Here is an 18383-nt window from a genome sequence, read left to right on the forward strand (position 1 = left end):
ACTACCACGTTCAAGGCCCAGAAAGGTAGTAAGGATACCGTTAAAATAGTCCATCATTGGTTGAGGCTGTCATCTGCCGTTGCTGTCACCTGGCCTCAGTTTTTTTTGCCTCCTCCTCTCTGTGGGCTGATTCGTTTCTTTGCTGGGCGCTTGTCCAGTACCCTGTCACCTCTCACTCTGTTGCGGCTGCCCACTATTGGACCACTTCATTAGCTTTCCACCTCTGTCATGCAGCTCTGCTCCCAGCTCTGACAATTGGTCAGCGCTCCCGCCGAGAATGGCTTAACGTGGCAGGTTAAAGGGGCAACAACAGCCAACAGTCTGCTACGGTAGGAAGGCTTTGCTACATGAAGCAGCTACGGTGCAGCTACACATCACTGGACACTGGATGCAGCAGGGGTCACTTACGAGTGCAGCCGCAGCATGGTGAATGTGGGAAATGGCTGGCAAACCTCCATGCTGCGAGGACTACAAGGAACAAATGAAAGAAGAGCATACAAAAACAACGCGGATGGAGAAAACACTCCAGCTTCTGTTTCGTTCCTTGGATTCGCCAGTTTTAACACCTACCACAATTGTACAAGGCAATTATTCGCCCGTGACCAGAGTCACACCCAGTGTCACTTTCTCTGAGAGGAAGAGGCAACGTGTGAACTGTCATTATTGAATTAGGTCCAGCAAGCATGTGTAGGAGCCTGGATTTCAAAGCATTTCCCCAGCTTTCATCTTCAAATCAAAATGTGTATCGCAACTGGATGGCTGACAGTCGTGTCAGCGTAGAGGAAAATCAAAGCGGATTGGTCTGAAACTCAGAGGAGAACCAGGCAGTCCAAAGAAATGATAGGCCAATTATGTCAGAGGTCGGTGAGAGTTCATCTCATGTGTGCATGAGCATGTGTGTGTTTTGCCTGGGGAACTCTAAAAGCAGTAGTCTACTATTTTACACTTCTATCCCTAGTTCTTTAATTCCTTTCCCATTTTTCATTCTTTTGTTTCTCTCTCCGTTTCTCTTTCCCTCATGTACCCCAAGTGGGAGTATGACAACAACAGATAACACTCAAGACACTACTTAAGAAATGTGAAGGATGAGCACAAATACGTTGCCACATTCGCTGGTGAAAATCAAGCTGCAGCCCAAGTAAAACAAAAGAAAAAATTACATTTGCAAATCCCTAACTGGTATTGTAGCAGTATGAATCATAAATGTACATTGTACAATTTCTGAGTAGGGCTGCGACTAATGATTACTTAATTAATCAATTATTTGCATACAAAAGCCACATCTATACATATACACACAAACCCAATATAAATTATGCCCAATCCAGCTTTAAATAATGTACATCATGCATGAATGTATGCTAAAAGTTAATAGTTTTAATTTTATACAAAAAGTTTCATTTTATTTTACATACCAAAAACTGTGTATCTATACTTTTAAATACAATTTTATGAGACAAATCTTTGACAAAAATTTGTCAGACACAAATTACTTGTAAGAAGCACTTCGGGTTACCTGATGCTTTCCTGATCCTGCACCCCTCTCTGTCCTACTTTGCGTCCTGTCAATTTCTGTGCTCTACAGTTCCAATTAGGCACAAATGGCAGAATTAAGTATTAAAAAATCTATTCTAAATTATAAAGAAACATGAAAGCACAAACAAATTTAGATAATTAAAGGGATAGTTCAAAAATGAAAATTTTGTCATTAATTACTCTCCCTCGTGTCGTTCCAAAACCGTTAGACCTTCGTTCATCTTTGTTTGGAACACAAATTAAGATATTTTTGATGAAATCAGAGAGCTTTCTGACCCTGCATAGACAGCAATGCAACTACCACGTTCAAGGCCCAGAAAGGTAGTAAGGACACCGTTAAAATAGTCCATCATTGGTTCAACCGTAATTTTATGAAGCTATGAGAATACTTTTTGTGTGCAAATAAAAAAATATCTTAATTTGTGTCCTGCGTCAGCAGCACCACACGCATGCGTCGAGTTACTCTCGTTAACGAACGTCAAAGACTGATATGGAAGAGAAGAAATTGTTGAATAAAGTCATTATTTTAGTTTTATTTGTGCACAAAACGTATTCTCGTAGCTTCATAAAATTACTGTTGAACCACTGATGTCACATGAACTATTTACACGATGTCCTCACTACCTTTCTGGGCCTTGAACGTGTCCATTGCATTGCTGTCTATGCAGGGTCAGAAAGCTCTCGGATTTCATCAAAAATATATCTGTCAAAATATATCTGTCAATCTGTCAGTGGCGCTCACACGTCACTGTCTCAAGTGCAGGCAAGTCAGGACAGATTTCCTGAGTGATTTCACTGTTTTATATGATTTTACTGTAACCACATACATGGATATAAAAAATGATGCGTAGAAAAGAAACCGTTGGCTGTCTAAGTGAGTTTGATTCATACATTGATAGTTCGAGTTGTTAATTACATGATGCAGTGAGCAGATTAGCACCGGTTAATGATTTAATGCACGAGCACTGCTGTAGTTTATATAACAACACTCTCCAACAGCAGAATGGTACTTTTATTTCTTTTAAGTCTAATTCCTAGTCATAATAGAATGATATCTTAGTTTTACCGGCAATATACAGTTTGTGATTGCATTTTATATGTCCAGATATGTCCAGACGTGCAGTCTACCAATAACATTAGAGCTACAGCAGTAGGAACGCCCAGAAGCGTCTTCACAGCACAGAGTCTAGCGACATACAGCGAAAAAGTCGCTGGCAGTGTGAACGGGGCTTAAGTCTCCGAATTAAAATGTATTATTAAAAGGCAGTGAACATGTTAGAAAAACACTGCTCTGATAGCTGTAAAGCATTGCTTTAGAGGGGATGACTTAAGAGACGCAACTTCTCAGAGACAGTTTCAGCATCCTGACAGTTTCAGCACACTAAAGCACAGCACATGAGAAGTGGTGTCACTTAGATCATCCCTGTTAAAGCACCGCTTCACAAATTATTAAAGGTAAAGCTGAAATTGAAAAAATAAATCCATACAAACTAGTTGACTGAGGCCTATCCTGATCCATCTCTATCGAAAGGTTAGCTCCTGCTTGGAACATCACGCCTCAGTTTAGCAGGACATGTCCACTACGTATTAACTCCAGCCCGCATTGTTGAGGAGTCTATCTAAACTATCTAGTCCTCTGGGACCTAAACCTGATTGTTTGGGAGTCCAGAAACTCAGTGCCATGGGCGACAAGGGGGCGGCAGTGCACTGAGCGTAGACTCTGCACGTTCCACTAAGACGGAGATGAAGTTAACTAAGAAAGGAGCAGTCCCTCTGCATCCAGGCAAGAGGTCACACGATGGAGCTGAGGGCGCTAATCATTTCCAATTACAGATTCCTTTTTAATTATGAATTATGCATGAATTTTTAATTAATCTAATGTTCCGAAGGTTTTCCTTTTTTTCTGTTCCGAGATCTCAATCTAATTACTCTGCATTAAGCGAGGGAGCTGTGACCCTGTTGCCGACCTTCTAGGTAACCCTTGGTCAGCCCTCTCGCATCAATCTCGCTGCTGTCTCACAATTACCTATACTTTCGGCTACAACAACATGCGTTTAATGGTCTAAAGTTTGGAGTTTGATTACATTAACAAGTGTAATTTTGAGTTTTGTACTTTAACAGCAAAATTTCCTTTTGCCCCCCATAAAATTATTAATTGATACACTCAATATTAGCATAAGCATTAACTGTTTATGATATTGTCTGTAACACACAATTATTAGTATTTAATGCATTAGGTAACAATGAACAATACTTTCACAGCATTCATTAATGATACTAATAATAATGATAAACATTTCTGCATATATTAATATATTTCAGATTGTATAAATTAACAATAATGCTAAATCTTCAGCAGCAATTACTTCAGTCTTTAGTGTCACATGAGCCCTCAGATATCATTCTAATATACTGATTTGCTTCTCAAGAAACATTTCTTATTTTTATCAATGGTGAAAACAGTCGTTCTGCTTAATATTTTTGTGAAAACCGTGTTACGTTTTTTTCAAGATTCTTTGATGAATAGAAAGAAGTTGAAGAAAGAATTTGAAAAGAATTGTCTTTACTATTTTTGATACATTAAATGCATTTATTTATTTATTTGTTCTGACAATGTTTTAAATGGTAGTTTAAATAAACATGAATTTATAATTAAATATATTAGTTAATAAAATCTAAAATATGAATCTAGGTTTATTAACCTAGATTAATAAATGCTGTAAAAGATTGTTGATCATTTTTAGATCAGATATCTAAGGCATTAACAAATCTAAATATAAAGTTTAACCACATTGTCTTCTTTTAATTTCTGGAAACATATTAATTAGCAATCTTAAATCACTAATCAATATTAATCATGTTAATAAGCATAATCTAAGATATACTTGTTTGTTAATTCTTTACAATCTAAAGCCAAGTATCCTCTGTGTCAAGAAAAATGGCTCTGAACGTATGTGAAATGCCTTTAACAAGGCCTATAACTGAATTATCAAAAGTCACAGACTTACGATATTTTTATGTCAGCCTTAAATATGTATTTTTAAACCTCTTATAAACTGGCAGAACTAAAAAAAACAGCATCAGGTATCAAGATGGTATAGTACAGCTATAATAAACAGGCTCTCCATGGTAGAGTGGTAACTGAGGTTAAGAATTAATCATGCAGACACAGTCCTGCAGGATCTTGGCTTTGGGTTCCCATCCAGCAAGCCGAATTCTACTACCTTTGCCAACCCATAATTATATTAGCAATTCATTCATCCTAAATGCAAGGAATTATGGATAAATCAAGCTGGTTTACATAATCAAGCATCTAATTTCATCACATTGCCCTTTTACATTGTGGTTTAACTGAGATCTCTTACCTGAGAGCTTCATGAGGAGGTCCGTAGCCGTCTTGGTGGTGATATCTGGGCTGAAGAGTGAGACGGCTGTAGGTCCAAGCCCCGGTGGACTGGATTTGAACCCAGGCAGATCCAGAGAGCTGCTGCTGCTGCTGGGTCGCTCCCTACACAGGGCAAAGGGAGACATCACAGACACATCCCTCTCCTGGGGTTCCTCCTTGATCTGGACGTGGTTCGAGGGTTCTGCAGGGGAGGCCAGCAAACGACCGTCGGGTTGGCTCACAGTGGGAGACGTGGAAGCATCTGTGTTCATGACCTGATCAACAGCGACTCCACCGTCCCCCATGAGCAAGCCCTCGCCCTCCTCAGTGTCTGTGCCGGGTTCTTCCTTGACTTTGAGGTCGGGACGGGGGAAGTGCTGATGGCAACGCATGTGCAGCTTGAGGCTAAAGTGGCGGGAGGATGTGAAGGGGCAGAGCTCACACTGGAAAGTCTCTCCTCGGTCTTGGTGCTGATGGACCTGAGATGAACAAGAGAAGATATAAAAAAAAAACTGTGCAAAGATTATTAGGTCCCACTTAATATTAGGTGGCCTTAAAGGGTTAGTTCACCCCAAAATGAAAATTGGGCTGCGTTTTACTCACCCCCGATGCATCCTAGGTGTATATGACTTTCTTCTTTCAGACGAATCCAGTCGGAGTTATATTAAAAATTGTCTTTGATCTTTCAAGCTCTATCGTTGCGCTCAGCGGGTGTTGCATGCATCAGTCCAAAAGAAGTTAAATAAAAAGTGGAATTTAAATTCCATAAAAAAAAGTGTCTCACACGGCTCCAGGGGGTGAACAAAGGCCTCCTGTAGCGAATCGATGCGTTTTTGTAAGAAAAATATCCATATTCAAAACGTAATAATCACTTTAATGTAGCTTGCGCCAACAGTCCTACACGGAAGCAGTTCCAGGCGGATGACATATGGAGTACGGCTTTGCGCATGCGCCGGTGAGTCTCGTGAAAACCAACGTTTGTTAACAGGAGCAAAGGTAGCTAAGTTTCCTTACTTTAGCAAAAAGGCTTATATCTCCTCTTGGCTTATATGGAAATCCTCCAACAATCTTCTTTTCAAATCCTCGTTTTGTACTTCTAAAAAGTGACCGCTGTTTTGATCTCTCTCCTGCGCTTCCGCGTTCGTCACTTCTGAGCGGCCCTGTAGCGAATCGATGCGTTTTTGTAAGAAAAATATCCATATTCAAAACGTAATAATCACTTTAATGTAGCTTGCGCCAACAGTCCTACACGGAAGCAGTTCCAGGCGGATGACATATGGAGTACGGCTTTGCGCATGCGCCGGTGAGTCTCGTGAAAACCAACGTTTGTTAACAGCAGCAAAGGTAGCTAAGTTTCCTTACTTTAGCAAAAAGGCTTATATCTCCTCTTGGCTTATATGGAAATCCTCCGACAATCTTCTTTTCAAATCCTCGTTTTGTACTTCTAAAAAGTGACCACTGTTTTGATCTCTCTCCTGCGCTTCCGCGTTCGTCACTTCTGAGCGGCGCATGCATAAAGCCGACCTCATATGTCATCCGCCCGGAGCTGCTTCCGTGTACAACTGTTAGCGCAAGCTACATTAAAGGGATTATTACGTTTTGAATATGGATATTTTTCTTACAAAAACGCATCGATTCGCTACAGGAGGCCTTTGTTCACCCCCCGGAGCCGTGTGAGACACTTTTTTTAATGGATGGGCGCTTTTTATTTAACTTCTTTTGGACTGACGCATGCAACACCCGCTGAGTGCCATTAAACAGCTTGAAAGATCAAAGACAATTTTTAATATAACTCCGACTAGATTCATCTGAAAGAAGAAAGTCATATACACCTAGGATGACTTAAGATTGAGTAATTTATGGGCTAATTTTCATTTTGGGGTGAACTAACCCTTTAAGGGTGAGTTAAAGTGTAAGGGATGGGTCAACAGTGTAATTATAAATTTAATTACAGATGTATTTACATGCAGGTATTTTTAAAAATATAAGTACAATGTAAAAACATGTAACTGCATTGTATCAAATGATTAATTTAAATGTAAGTACATAGTAGTTAAGGCCACCTAATATAAAGTGGGACTGAATATTAAAATCGAATCCTCATCCTCTCTATTAATTAATTAATTAAAGTGACAGTGACCATACATTTATATATATGTTTTAAATTATTTAAATAATGACATTTTAATGGTTTAATTCTTATTTATTTTTTATAAAAAAATAATGCAGTAAGATGCAATAAGGCATGAATGGCCTCTCATCTGTCTCCGATTGCTGTGGACTGTAATGATTTACATTCAATGATATGTAAATAAAAAATTTATTAACTTCTAAAGCCAGTTTTTAAAATGTCTATTCAATGTTTTTATCTGCCACAATATATTACTTTTGAATTACCTTAATTTAGAGGCTTTTCCTTCCAAATATTTATAAATGTGATTCATTGCGATTAGTTTAATTATTTGGTATATCATGTACTTAATTTGATTAAAATATGAATTGACAACCCTAATAATTTTGCATCATAAAAAATCTGCATCTAAAGATGTTATGATAATTCATCTGATGTGATTTATATCACAAGCATTTCTGCTCTCAGGGATTGAAGTCACCTTCATGTGGGACTTGAGATTGTCTTTACGAGCACAACGAAAGGGACAGAGGGGACACTGGTGACTTTTTAAGCCTGTGTGGATCACCATATGTCTCTTCCAGTAGCTCTTTCTCTTGATGACCAGACCACACACTGGACACTGAAAGGGCTTCCCTCCCTCCTCAGGAGAACCTGCAATAAATAAATAAATAAAATACATGCATTCAGTGTTTATACATTAAAACCACAATTTAAAAAGAAATTATACATCTATTACTATATACTTACATTTTATAAATGTTGTTTTTGTTATCATTTATGTGTATTTGTTGCTAGTGATATAATGTCTAGCATTTACATAAAACCATTAGTTGGACAATGATGCCACATTATTAGATAGCCCTTTGGTATGCAATAACATGTAGGCTAAATATCCTTTCACTCTTGTCAACCTTGCATCTATTGGTGTGAATGAGATAAAAATTGTGAGCTATGATTATCCCGATCAATGCCAAAGACTCCTCACAAAGGAAGCCAAACACAAGGATGTTTTTAGTAAGCCGATTATTGTTGTTGGCTCCATATCCGGTGTCCATTAGGGCTTAATTGGTCTTATTAGAAGCTGGCATGATTGCATTACGAATTCTACGAGGGCCTGTCAGGATGGCTTCATAAGTATTCCAGTCGTGTTCCTCGAAAAACATCTGGTAATCAGTGTTTGGTGAAATTACCTCGCTCAGGCATTCATTGACCCGGGGTGTAAAACTTCGAGACTGCCTATTTGCAACAATAAACCACCATCTGTGGCTCAACCTCTCCCGGCGAGATCACTGTGGAAACTGCTCGTGAGGTAAAAAAGACTGAAGGACTTTGGTATCAAGGGAAAGGAATGAGAGCCGTTAGCTGGTTTCTCAAATTTTAATGTCCAGTCGGTATTGTTTCATTACCAGACAAATACTCTTCGTGTGACCGTCTTATAAATCTCACATTCACAAAAACGAGCCAGGTGAAACTCAATTATGATTTTAATGGAGGTGTTCTTATTTAGTATTTAAACTTTACACTTCAGAATATGTAATATTATAGCTGCTTACAACATATGTATGTCTCTGTGACATTATTCTCTGTGTCTGCAGCTCCTTTGGGTCAATCCTGATTCCAAGCCACAGAAGTTTGAGAATTAGCAAAAGATCAGCCATATCTCAGGCGCTCAACCCAGGCCTCTGCTGAATGGAAACTCTGATGGTTGTGCCGGCTCTGGAGCCTGACCTAAATTCCGGGGGAATCTGCTGAGATGGTCTCTGACTGTTCGGGCTATGAGGAGCACACACATTGCCGGCCTCCGTTTGGCAGGCTGCACATCCGCGGGAGATGAGCTGGGTCTGGGAACGTGCCGCCAACTCCAGCAAACCCCCACTGTGCTAACAGACCTTTCCCAGATTCACCAGCCAACCTCTTGCAGACGAAGCATGACCTTATGGCACTACTAAATCACTACACAGTGCATTCTTCAGTGGTGTAATAATCAAACATTTAGTCACTGTTACCTTAAAATATATTTACAGTTCAGAAATCATTCTAATGTAAAAAAAAAAAAAAAAAAAACAAGACGGGAGGTTACTGACAATCTGATTCAAAATTGTCTAGCATGAAATTTTCAATGTATTTACTAATTTATTTATTTTTATAGCATTTTCTTTTATCTTTATTAATCTGTAGCAATAGTTAACATTTGATGTAAATTAAACATAAATCTAAATATATTTATACCTTTGCAATGAGTCAGTTCGTGAAATTTCATCCCTTTTTCATTCATGTGACCCTGGACCACAAAACCAGTCTTAAGTCGCTGGGGTATATTTGTAGCCATAGCCAAAAATACATTGCATGGGTCAAAATTATAGATTTTTCTTTTATGCCAAAAATCATTAGGATATTAAGTAAAGATCATGTTCCATGAAGATATTTTGTAAATTTCCTACTGTAAATATATTAAAACTTAATTTTTGTTTAGTAATATGCATTGCTATGAACTTCATTTGGACAACTTTAAAGGCGATTTTCTCAGTACTTAGATTTTTTTGCACCCTCAGATTCCAGTTCTTTTCAAATATTGTCCTATCCTAACAAACCATACATTGAGGGAAAGCTTATTTATTCTGCTTTCAGATGATTTATAAATCTCAAATTTGAAAAATTGACTCTTATGACTGGTTTTGTGGTCCAGGGTCACATATTCCACAGTCAACTGTAAGTGGTATTATTGGAAAGTGAAAGCATTTAAGAACATGGATGAGCAGATGCATGCAAACCTCACATCACCAAGTACAATGCCAGTGGATGGACGGGTGTAAAGCAGCCAACCACTGGACTCTGGAGCAGTGGAAACATGTTTTGTGGAGTGTCGAATCACACTTCTCTGTTTGGCAGTCTGATAGACGAGTATGGCAGTTTGGCAGATGCCAGGTGAATGTTACCTGCCTGTCTACATTGTGCCAACTGTAAAGTTTGGTGGAGCAGGGATAATGGTATGGGGCTGTTTTTCAGGGGTTCCCCTTACTTACAGTGAAGGGAAGTCTTAATGCATCAGCATACTAAAACATTTTGGACAATGCTATACTTCCAACTTTGTGGGACAGTTTGGGGTAGGCTCTTTTCTATTAAAGCATGCCCCAGTGCACAAAGCAAGGTCCATAAAGATTTGGCTGTATGAGTTTGGTGTGGAAGAACTTGAGTGGCCCGCACAAAGCCCTGACCTCAACCCCATTAAACACCTTTGGGATAAACTGGTGGAGTTCGCGAGCCAGGACCTTTGGTCCAACATCAATTCCTGACCTCACAAATGCTCTACTGGATGAATGGGCAAAATTTCCAGCAGAAACACTCCAAAATCTTGTGGAAAGCATTCCCAGAATAGTGAAAGCTGTTATAGCTGCAAAGTGGGGGACCAACTCCATATCAATGTTTATGCATTTTGAATTCAATGTCATTAAAGTCCCTTTTGGTGAAACTGTTAGGTGTCCCAAAACTTATAGCGTCCATATAAGAAGGGCAGAATGAAAATGCAAATTCACTCTCTAAAAGTATATGGTGCTTGGTGGAAAAGTTTCCCTGGTTATTCTGGGACACAAAGCACTGTGCAACTGTGTGTTTCTGACACCTTCCCAGAGCTTTCATTACTGCACATGTAGATGCAAGAAACTGGTCTGCAGTGAGGTCTGCATTTAATCGATTCAAGTATGTCTTATCAGGTGAGCATGGCTGCAGGATGGTATAAGAGATGGTCATATATGCATCTATTTTTTGGCACAATAATCACAGAATTTGAATTTTGCTTGGGTGATTTCTATTGGTGTGCACAAATAGTCAAATATTTAAATATTTGATCTGTAATTATTATTTGAAATTTGAAAAAATAAAAACACTATTCAAATTTTCCTATGTGTTGCTTTGCTGGCCGTAAATGCAGGGAATGATAAATCCTAAGCATGTAAACTAACAGTCAGTTATAACTAAATGCACTGGGTGGCGCTGTGGAGCGCATTAACAAGTTGATTGTATTTAATCACAGAATGTCGTCTGACTCGCAAAGTTTGGAATTACTTTGATCAACATGATCAGTGAAACTTAAGCCCTATTTGAACAGAATTAGTAGTACCTGTGACATCTAGTTATTTGTAATAATTGCAGAGGTTGTCTGTGATCTTAATCCCGTGCGAATTGGCCATGTCTGTAATTTGTAAAGTAAAAATTCCCCCGCAAATGACCTACCATATTTCGCTGAACACCGAGGTCCTGTGATAATATTTGTCCCATGCGAATCGGCATCTCTGTGATTTGGCCAGGATTTGGTGGGGTCATATATAATTTTTTCAAGGTTTTTGTTTCCTGTGCGCCTTTTTATCCATCTTTCGCCAAGAATAGAGGCTGCGTTGGAGTGTTTTGATAGAATTTTGTGTGCTGGGTCATATCGCCATACACCATACAACTATACAATTTGCAGAAAGAGAAAGCTGAAAACCAAGACACATGTGGTTTACACTACTCTGGGGTTTTCAACTCTCAAAAACGGAGACGTTCAAAGATGCTGCAGACCCCTTTTTAGTTGGAAAACTGTGGGGTTGCGTTTCAGTGTAAAAAGAACCAAAACCGAGACTTTTGAAAATGATGGCGTGGCTGCCCCAATACGCTCTGCATATCCTTGACGACTGTGTGAACAATAACATCATGTTCATGTACCTGCCAGTGACTAGCAACCAACTTCCTGTTTACACTTTTATGCGCATAACCAGTGTGTATAAATGGCCATGTGGCATGCGTTTTCGGTCGTGTAGTGTGGATGGTGAGCATGGCTGCAGGATGGTATAAGAGATGGTCATATATGCATCTATTTTTTGGCACAATAATCACAGAATTTGAATTTTGCTTGGGTGATTTCTATTGGTGTGCACAAATAGTCAAATATTTAAATATTTGATCTGTAATTATTATTTGAAATTTGAAAAAATAAAAACACTATTCAAATTTTCCTATGTGTTGCTTTGCTGGCCGTAAATGCAGGGAATGATAAATCCTAAGCATGTAAACTAACAGTCAGTTATAACTAAATGCACTGGGTGGCGCTGTGGAGCGCATTAACAAGTTGATTGTATTTAATCACAGAATGTCGTCTGACTCGCAAAGTTTGGAATTACTTTGATCAACATGATCAGTGAAACTTAAGCCCTATTTGAACAGAATTAGTAGTACCTGTGACATCTAGTTATTTGTAATAATTGCAGAGGTTGTCTGTGATCTTAATCCCGTGCGAATTGGCCATGTCTGTAATTTGTAAAGTAAAAATTCCCCCGCAAATGACCTACCATATTTCGCTGAACACCGAGGTCCTGTGATAATATTTGTCCCATGCGAATCGGCATCTCTGTGATTTGGCCAGGATTTGGTGGGGTCATATATAATTTTTTCAAGGTTTTTGTTTCCTGTGCGCCTTTTTATCCATCTTTCGCCAAGAATAGAGGCTGCGTTGGAGTGTTTTGATAGAATTTTGTGTGCTGGGTCATATCGCCATACACCATACAACTATACAATTTGCAGAAAGAGAAAGCTGAAAACCAAGACACATGTGGTTTACACTACTCTGGGGTTTTCAACTCTCAAAAACGGAGACGTTCAAAGATGCTGCAGACCCCTTTTTAGTTGGAAAACTGTGGGGTTGCGTTTCAGTGTAAAAAGAACCAAAACCGAGACTTTTGAAAATGATGGCGTGGCTGCCCCAATACGCTCTGCATATCCTTGACGACTGTGTGAACAATAACATCATGTTCATGTACCTGCCAGTGACTAGCAACCAACTTCCTGTTTACACTTTTATGCGCATAACCAGTGTGTATAAATGGCCATGTGGCATGCGTTTTCGGTCGTGTAGTGTGGATGGAGATCGTTTCTGAAATGCAGTGAAAACGCCAGTGTAGACGAGGATTGTTTTCATTTTAAAACGCCATTTTAAAATGAAAACGCACTAGTGTAAACAGGGCCTAAGGAGCCAACTTTCACCCGAGCATGTGGATATTCTTGTTTTTCTCAACATTAACATGTGAAACAATATAAACACGATAACCATAGGCCGACTCGTGTATGTATGTTCTGTACTGTAATTGGTACTTGTACTGTTTACACGTTATTTAACTATAAGAAAACCTTGAGATATATGTAACATTGTTGTAGAACATTGTTGTGTATGATGCCTAATTATAAGCTTGTTCAGAAATGGTGACAAAAACTTGATTATGAAAAAATAATGTCTTTTTCGTTAAACGACTATACATTTTTTATGAGCCCAAATATTTGAATACAATATTTTGGAAAAAACTTTCATTTTTGTTTTAGTGTTTAATCCTACAAAATTAAACCAGCTGGCAATTTCCTCTCAAAAGCACAAAAACGAAAAAAGGCATGCATTTATTTTAGGGAACAAACCATTACCTGCTTGACTGCTGGGCTTGGCCCTTCCCTTGGGGATTGTTGGCAGCAGAAGATCCATGGCCTGGGTTGGGGTGGGCACCTTCTGGTTCCTGTCTAACAGGGGCTTGACATCTTCGGAGGCTCCCAGTACTAATGCCGGCTCTTTCTTATCAGCTAGAAGGTTCCCTGCTGCTCGTGCGGCCACCTCCTTTAGCAGAGCTGCTGAGGAGGTCATGGAAACCAGAGAGAGAAAGGAGCCAGCTGAGGGTTGATGCTCAGATGAGCCCACCTGCTGCTGACTTCTTTCAGACACTTTCTTTGAGAGGGCAGCAAGCGTGGAGCTGGCTGACTGTGGACTGAAGGGTGAAGCGAACGGTTCAAAGCGCACCGCGTCATCAGAGCGAGTGCCCAGGGCTGCCATTGAGGAGCAGGTGACTGAAGAGGACGAGGAGGAGGAAGAGGAGGATGAGGACACCGAGGTGGAGGAGGCCACCGTGCTCTTGTCTTGGAGCACGGCGTTGGCGGCTGCCTTTAACTTCTGGATAGCCGAGTCTGGTGATAGGCTGCTGCCGCTGGGAGCCGAGCAACTTGTCGACAGCCATTTATCCGCAACGCCTACCCATACGAAGCCACTGCTGCCTGAGTTAGGGCCATTGCTGGGGCCATATGGGTCACAGGGCTCCTGCTTGACAGTTGCTACAGAGGCAGGTGATGCAGAGTTCGAGTTGCCACTGTTGTTGCTGCTGCTATTAGCCAACCTCCTCGCCAAGGCACTCAGCTGCTGTGCGTGATGCGAAGACGGAGATAGTACCAAGCTGACCGGGGGCGACTCTGGTCCTCTGCCTGTTCCACGCCCGGTCAGGTCCCCTCCCTCCAGCTTCAGCGAGCCAGCCTCCAGGAGACGCCGCAGGTTGCTGCTGAGGGGTTTGCCCAGGGCCTGGCTGGAGTCTCCGTACAGAGAGGACACCTCAGAGGACAGCATGTCCTGGGTCGAGAGGACCCCACTGTCCAGCCCCAGCAGCTCCAGGGAAGCCCGCTGAACTGGCGTCGGGCAGCCCAGGGAGCTCTCAGCTGAGGTGTCGTGGTCCAGTCGGGGAACATTGTCCGGGGAAACCCGCAGCTCATCTTGCACATCACCGTAGGACGATTCAGAGGGACTGTCGGAGGTATTCCCAAACCAGCTGTCCTCTTCTACTGAGCCACCCTCTGGCCCTCCATCCTCTACCGTGTCCACATCTGTGAAACGGAGAAAAAAAAACATGAATTATGTGTCATGATTTTATTATTAAAATGCTTTTACAGCAAGGCAACTGACAATATTTCATTATCATTTGTTGTATTCTAGAAAGCAAGCATCTTATTGAAAAAATATATGTAATGGCATGATTATTATTAAATTCTGGAGGAAAAAATCTGTTAGGAAAAAATGCTCACAGTATTGTCCTTATAGCCATTGATTGACCTTTTCCAAGTGACTTTTCTTATTGGGAATAAAATGGATGGTTTCTGAAAAGATGAGCAATATAAAACAATCGAGAGTTGTCTTGGTGAGTATCTGACGCATCCCTCACAAGGCACAGTGGAATAACTTGCTTTCTATTCTTTTTTCAAACATGCTTTTTTCCAAGAGTCTATAAGAGTGTAGTAAAAGGGTTACCATGGTGACAGGCCCTTCCGGGAGGCTAGACAGCAAAGATTAGGGTAATGGAGGTTACAGAACCGTATTAATATTCATGGGCTTGCCGATACTACAAGGGAGCCAATAAGGATAGGGTTAAGGTCACCAAGGGTCATTAATATACACTTCTTGTATCAATATTCATAAGCAAAACATTACAGCTTGCCAGACAAGGGGAGAACAAAGAATGTGAATATTCCTGATACATATTAACAATCCTTTCACAAGAGCATGTCAGGAAGCAACAAGCCTAGATGAGGGAGGATGTCAAAACTTATCAAGTGAGGGTTTTTTGTGTCCATTCACTTGACCAAATTAAATCTTCACACCTCGGTGAAAGTGCGAGAGAACAAGGCCGGGGACTTGTGACATCGGAATATGATCTGTAAAAAAATTAATTTGAGCATCTTTTCTTCGCCTTTTGCTTGCACACATAAAGGCTGGTCTCACCTTGCCGACCCCAACATAAGCCTGGCGAGTAAGCTCTCTGTTTACAGGGAAAAGGAAAAGCCGTTGCCTGGCAACAGTATCTCGTCGACCCGTAGGGATCATTACAGTCAACACACATCTGGCCAGCACTGCTTACTTTGGTCCAAAGGGGTGGCAACTGCCACGACCCTGTGCGACCATGCACCATGATACTGACAATGCAGCAGAGCATGCTTCGTAACTCAAAAAATCAAAGAAAATAAGATATAAACCCGACACAGCAGAATTAGAGCTGTTTCCCGTAACCTGCGTAGACAAAATAGTATTGCGATAAAGAAAATTACTTTAGGTATTACATGGAGCGAAGATGAAAACAAAATGCCATCGAATCTTTTCTGAAGACAGTCAGAACCTTCAGAGGTACATTCATATAATTAATTCTATCATATATTCATTTGTATACTTCCATTAGCACTCTTTTAAAACCTCCCAGCATTCCGCCATGTTTTCACATAAAACGAAACTAGTCTGCATGCTGTGCGCACGTGAGACTGTTAATTTACTGTTAAACTGTGCTCTATGCTGGATAGTATTTATTTATCCAGAGTTGTTCAAATTGCGGTAATCGAGTATGATTTTAATGATACTTAAAATATAAAGCGGCAATAATAACCATGGGGAATTTTATTATGATTTATCGTTAACCGGTAATCGTTACATCCTCAGTGGAAGCATCCTCCTGACTTCCCGTACCTCGTCGTCAAAGGTTCGAGCGTTTGATGCACATCGCCAGGGCGTTTCACTGACTGAGCTCTCGGTCACCTGAGCAAAACAGTGAAGTATGTGAGGCATGACCCATTTCCATGTGACACCAGGGAGGACGGGCAGTAATGGCCATAATGTTGTTAGTGAGAAATAGCTAGATTGCTGACCAGAGGTCTCTGAGGCAGTGGCAGAAACTCGGACTGAACCCTGCTCTCGCCACGCTAGGTTAGGCTAGGTTGTGCTACGCCCCGCCACTCTTGTTCCTAGCTGCACCGGAGAGGCAGACACAGGCAAGCCACTCCGTGGGCGGCCTGACATTTCCCAAGGTCACGGCTTGGGCCCCAGTTCCGCATGGCTTTGTCTGAAACAACCCCCTGCTGCTAAAACGCACACACGCACATACGCGCTCATATGTGGCTCGAAAAATGGGAACAAAACCCTGGTAGTTAGCTGCAACGGCAACAATCCTATCGCATAGCAACAAGCTTGACAGTTTGGGACTAGGGACAAGATACTGGCCGTCTGCCTTTGAGAGGTTCGTTTAATGGCATAATGGTGAGCATGACTTTGTGTGGCCAGAAAAACAGCTGCGGGAGGCACTGTGGTTTAGATCTGTTATCAGTCACTCTCACTGAGACTTGGTGCTCGTCTCTCTTGAGGCTAAACTGCGCTTATGATTGTGTGCTGCTGCGGACATGACCCTAGAACCCTACAACCACAAGTGCTAAATGCAAATCATAACCTCAACTAAACATAAAAAAAGAAGAATGTAACATTCAAGCTCTGGAATTTACTTTTTATCTTACCAGACAGTGATATGTCTCATAGCCAATTTAGTAAAAAAAAAACAAATTAAAAAAATTAATGACTCTAGTGTTCTCTAGAATTTAAATTAGAATTAAAAAAATAAATAAATAAAGGTTAAGATATACATGCTACACTGTAATCTGCATATAGTTTTGTCGCATTATAAAAAAAAAGGAAGAAGGTTTAGTTTGGTTTTGGATGTTTAGTTTATAGATGAAAAAAAAGAAAAAATCTGTTAATAGTGTTAACAGGAATATTCTGTAGGAAAGAATCCATTCAAATTCCCTCTTTTGGACATAGTAATTTATTCTGTAAATGTAAAGGATACTTATTCATAATTCCACTACAATTTTCTGCATGCATTTGACATCCAACAAGTATTTTATGAAAATGCATATTTAAAACTATTGTGCTTATTTCTTTGATGTGCTCCATCTTGTTGACACACAATGTGTATTTGTTCAGTAAAGTCCAATTTGTGTACAGAGAATATAATGAACTGGATGAAGAACTTCTTGACTATTGTTGTATAAGTATGCATGTGTGTAGAATACAGTCCAGACATACACTACCATAAAGTGATTGTTTTTCTTTCTTTTTTTATTTCAGCAAAGATTGTATTTAAATTTTTAAGACATACACTTTTAAGACTTCTACACTGTTGTGAAAATTATTTCTACTTCAAATAAATGCTGTTCTTTTGAACTTTCTATTTATCTAAAAATCCTAAAAATATATACAGTATGCTTTCCACAAGAATATTAAGCAGCACAACTGTTTTCGATAATAATAGGAAATATTTCTTGAGCTGCAAAACAGCATATTAGAAGATTGGAGTAATGGCTGCTGAAAATTCAGCTTTGCCAATATAGGAATAAATGCCAACATAGTAACATATTTTAAAATGTAAAGTTCCCATTAAACACACAAAAAACAATTTTTACAAAGATACACTATGAAGCAATTCTGGTAATAAAGCAGGCCACCCCCATTCTTACAACAATAAAACATGATGCAAAAAACATAAATTAAACAAAAACAGTTGTTGATCATGTTTGACTAAGACTGGTATAATAAAGTACTATGAAATTATTCTAGCATGGTACTGAATTCAAACACTGACAGCAAGTATTGATATTTAATAATTACTATTTTTTAGGAATCCAAAAATATTATATTCTCACCTAATGTACTGTCGGAATGAATTTCCACGGAATCAAAATGACCAA

At 39.9% G+C, this 18383-nt stretch overlaps 1 protein-coding gene across 5 annotated transcripts in view; it reads right to left on the reverse strand.

Annotated features, from left to right (window-relative positions):
* The window catches only part of znf827 (zinc finger protein 827), an 88181-nt gene that overhangs the window by 55904 nt on the left and 13894 nt on the right, over positions 1-18383 (reverse strand). For 4 of the 5 annotated variants that reach the window (XM_016231952.1, XM_016231935.1, XM_016231968.1 and 1 more), the window contains exons 2-4: positions 13497-14711; positions 7534-7706; positions 4902-5400 (exon numbers count right to left, since the gene is read on the reverse strand). In XM_016231952.1, the coding sequence (XP_016087438.1) occupies positions 4902-5400; positions 7534-7706; positions 13497-14711 (1887 nt within the window). The remainder of the gene's footprint in view (positions 1-4901; positions 5401-7533; positions 7707-13496; positions 14712-18383) is intronic. The other variant, XM_016231944.1, reaches the window with a different exon arrangement.

The sequence above is a fragment of the Sinocyclocheilus grahami genome, unplaced genomic scaffold (genome assembly GCF_001515645.1).
Source record: "Sinocyclocheilus grahami isolate Dianchi unplaced genomic scaffold, SAMN03320097.WGS_v1.1 scaffold17.1, whole genome shotgun sequence".
In the NCBI taxonomy this organism is placed as follows: Eukaryota; Metazoa; Chordata; class Actinopteri; order Cypriniformes; family Cyprinidae; genus Sinocyclocheilus; species Sinocyclocheilus grahami.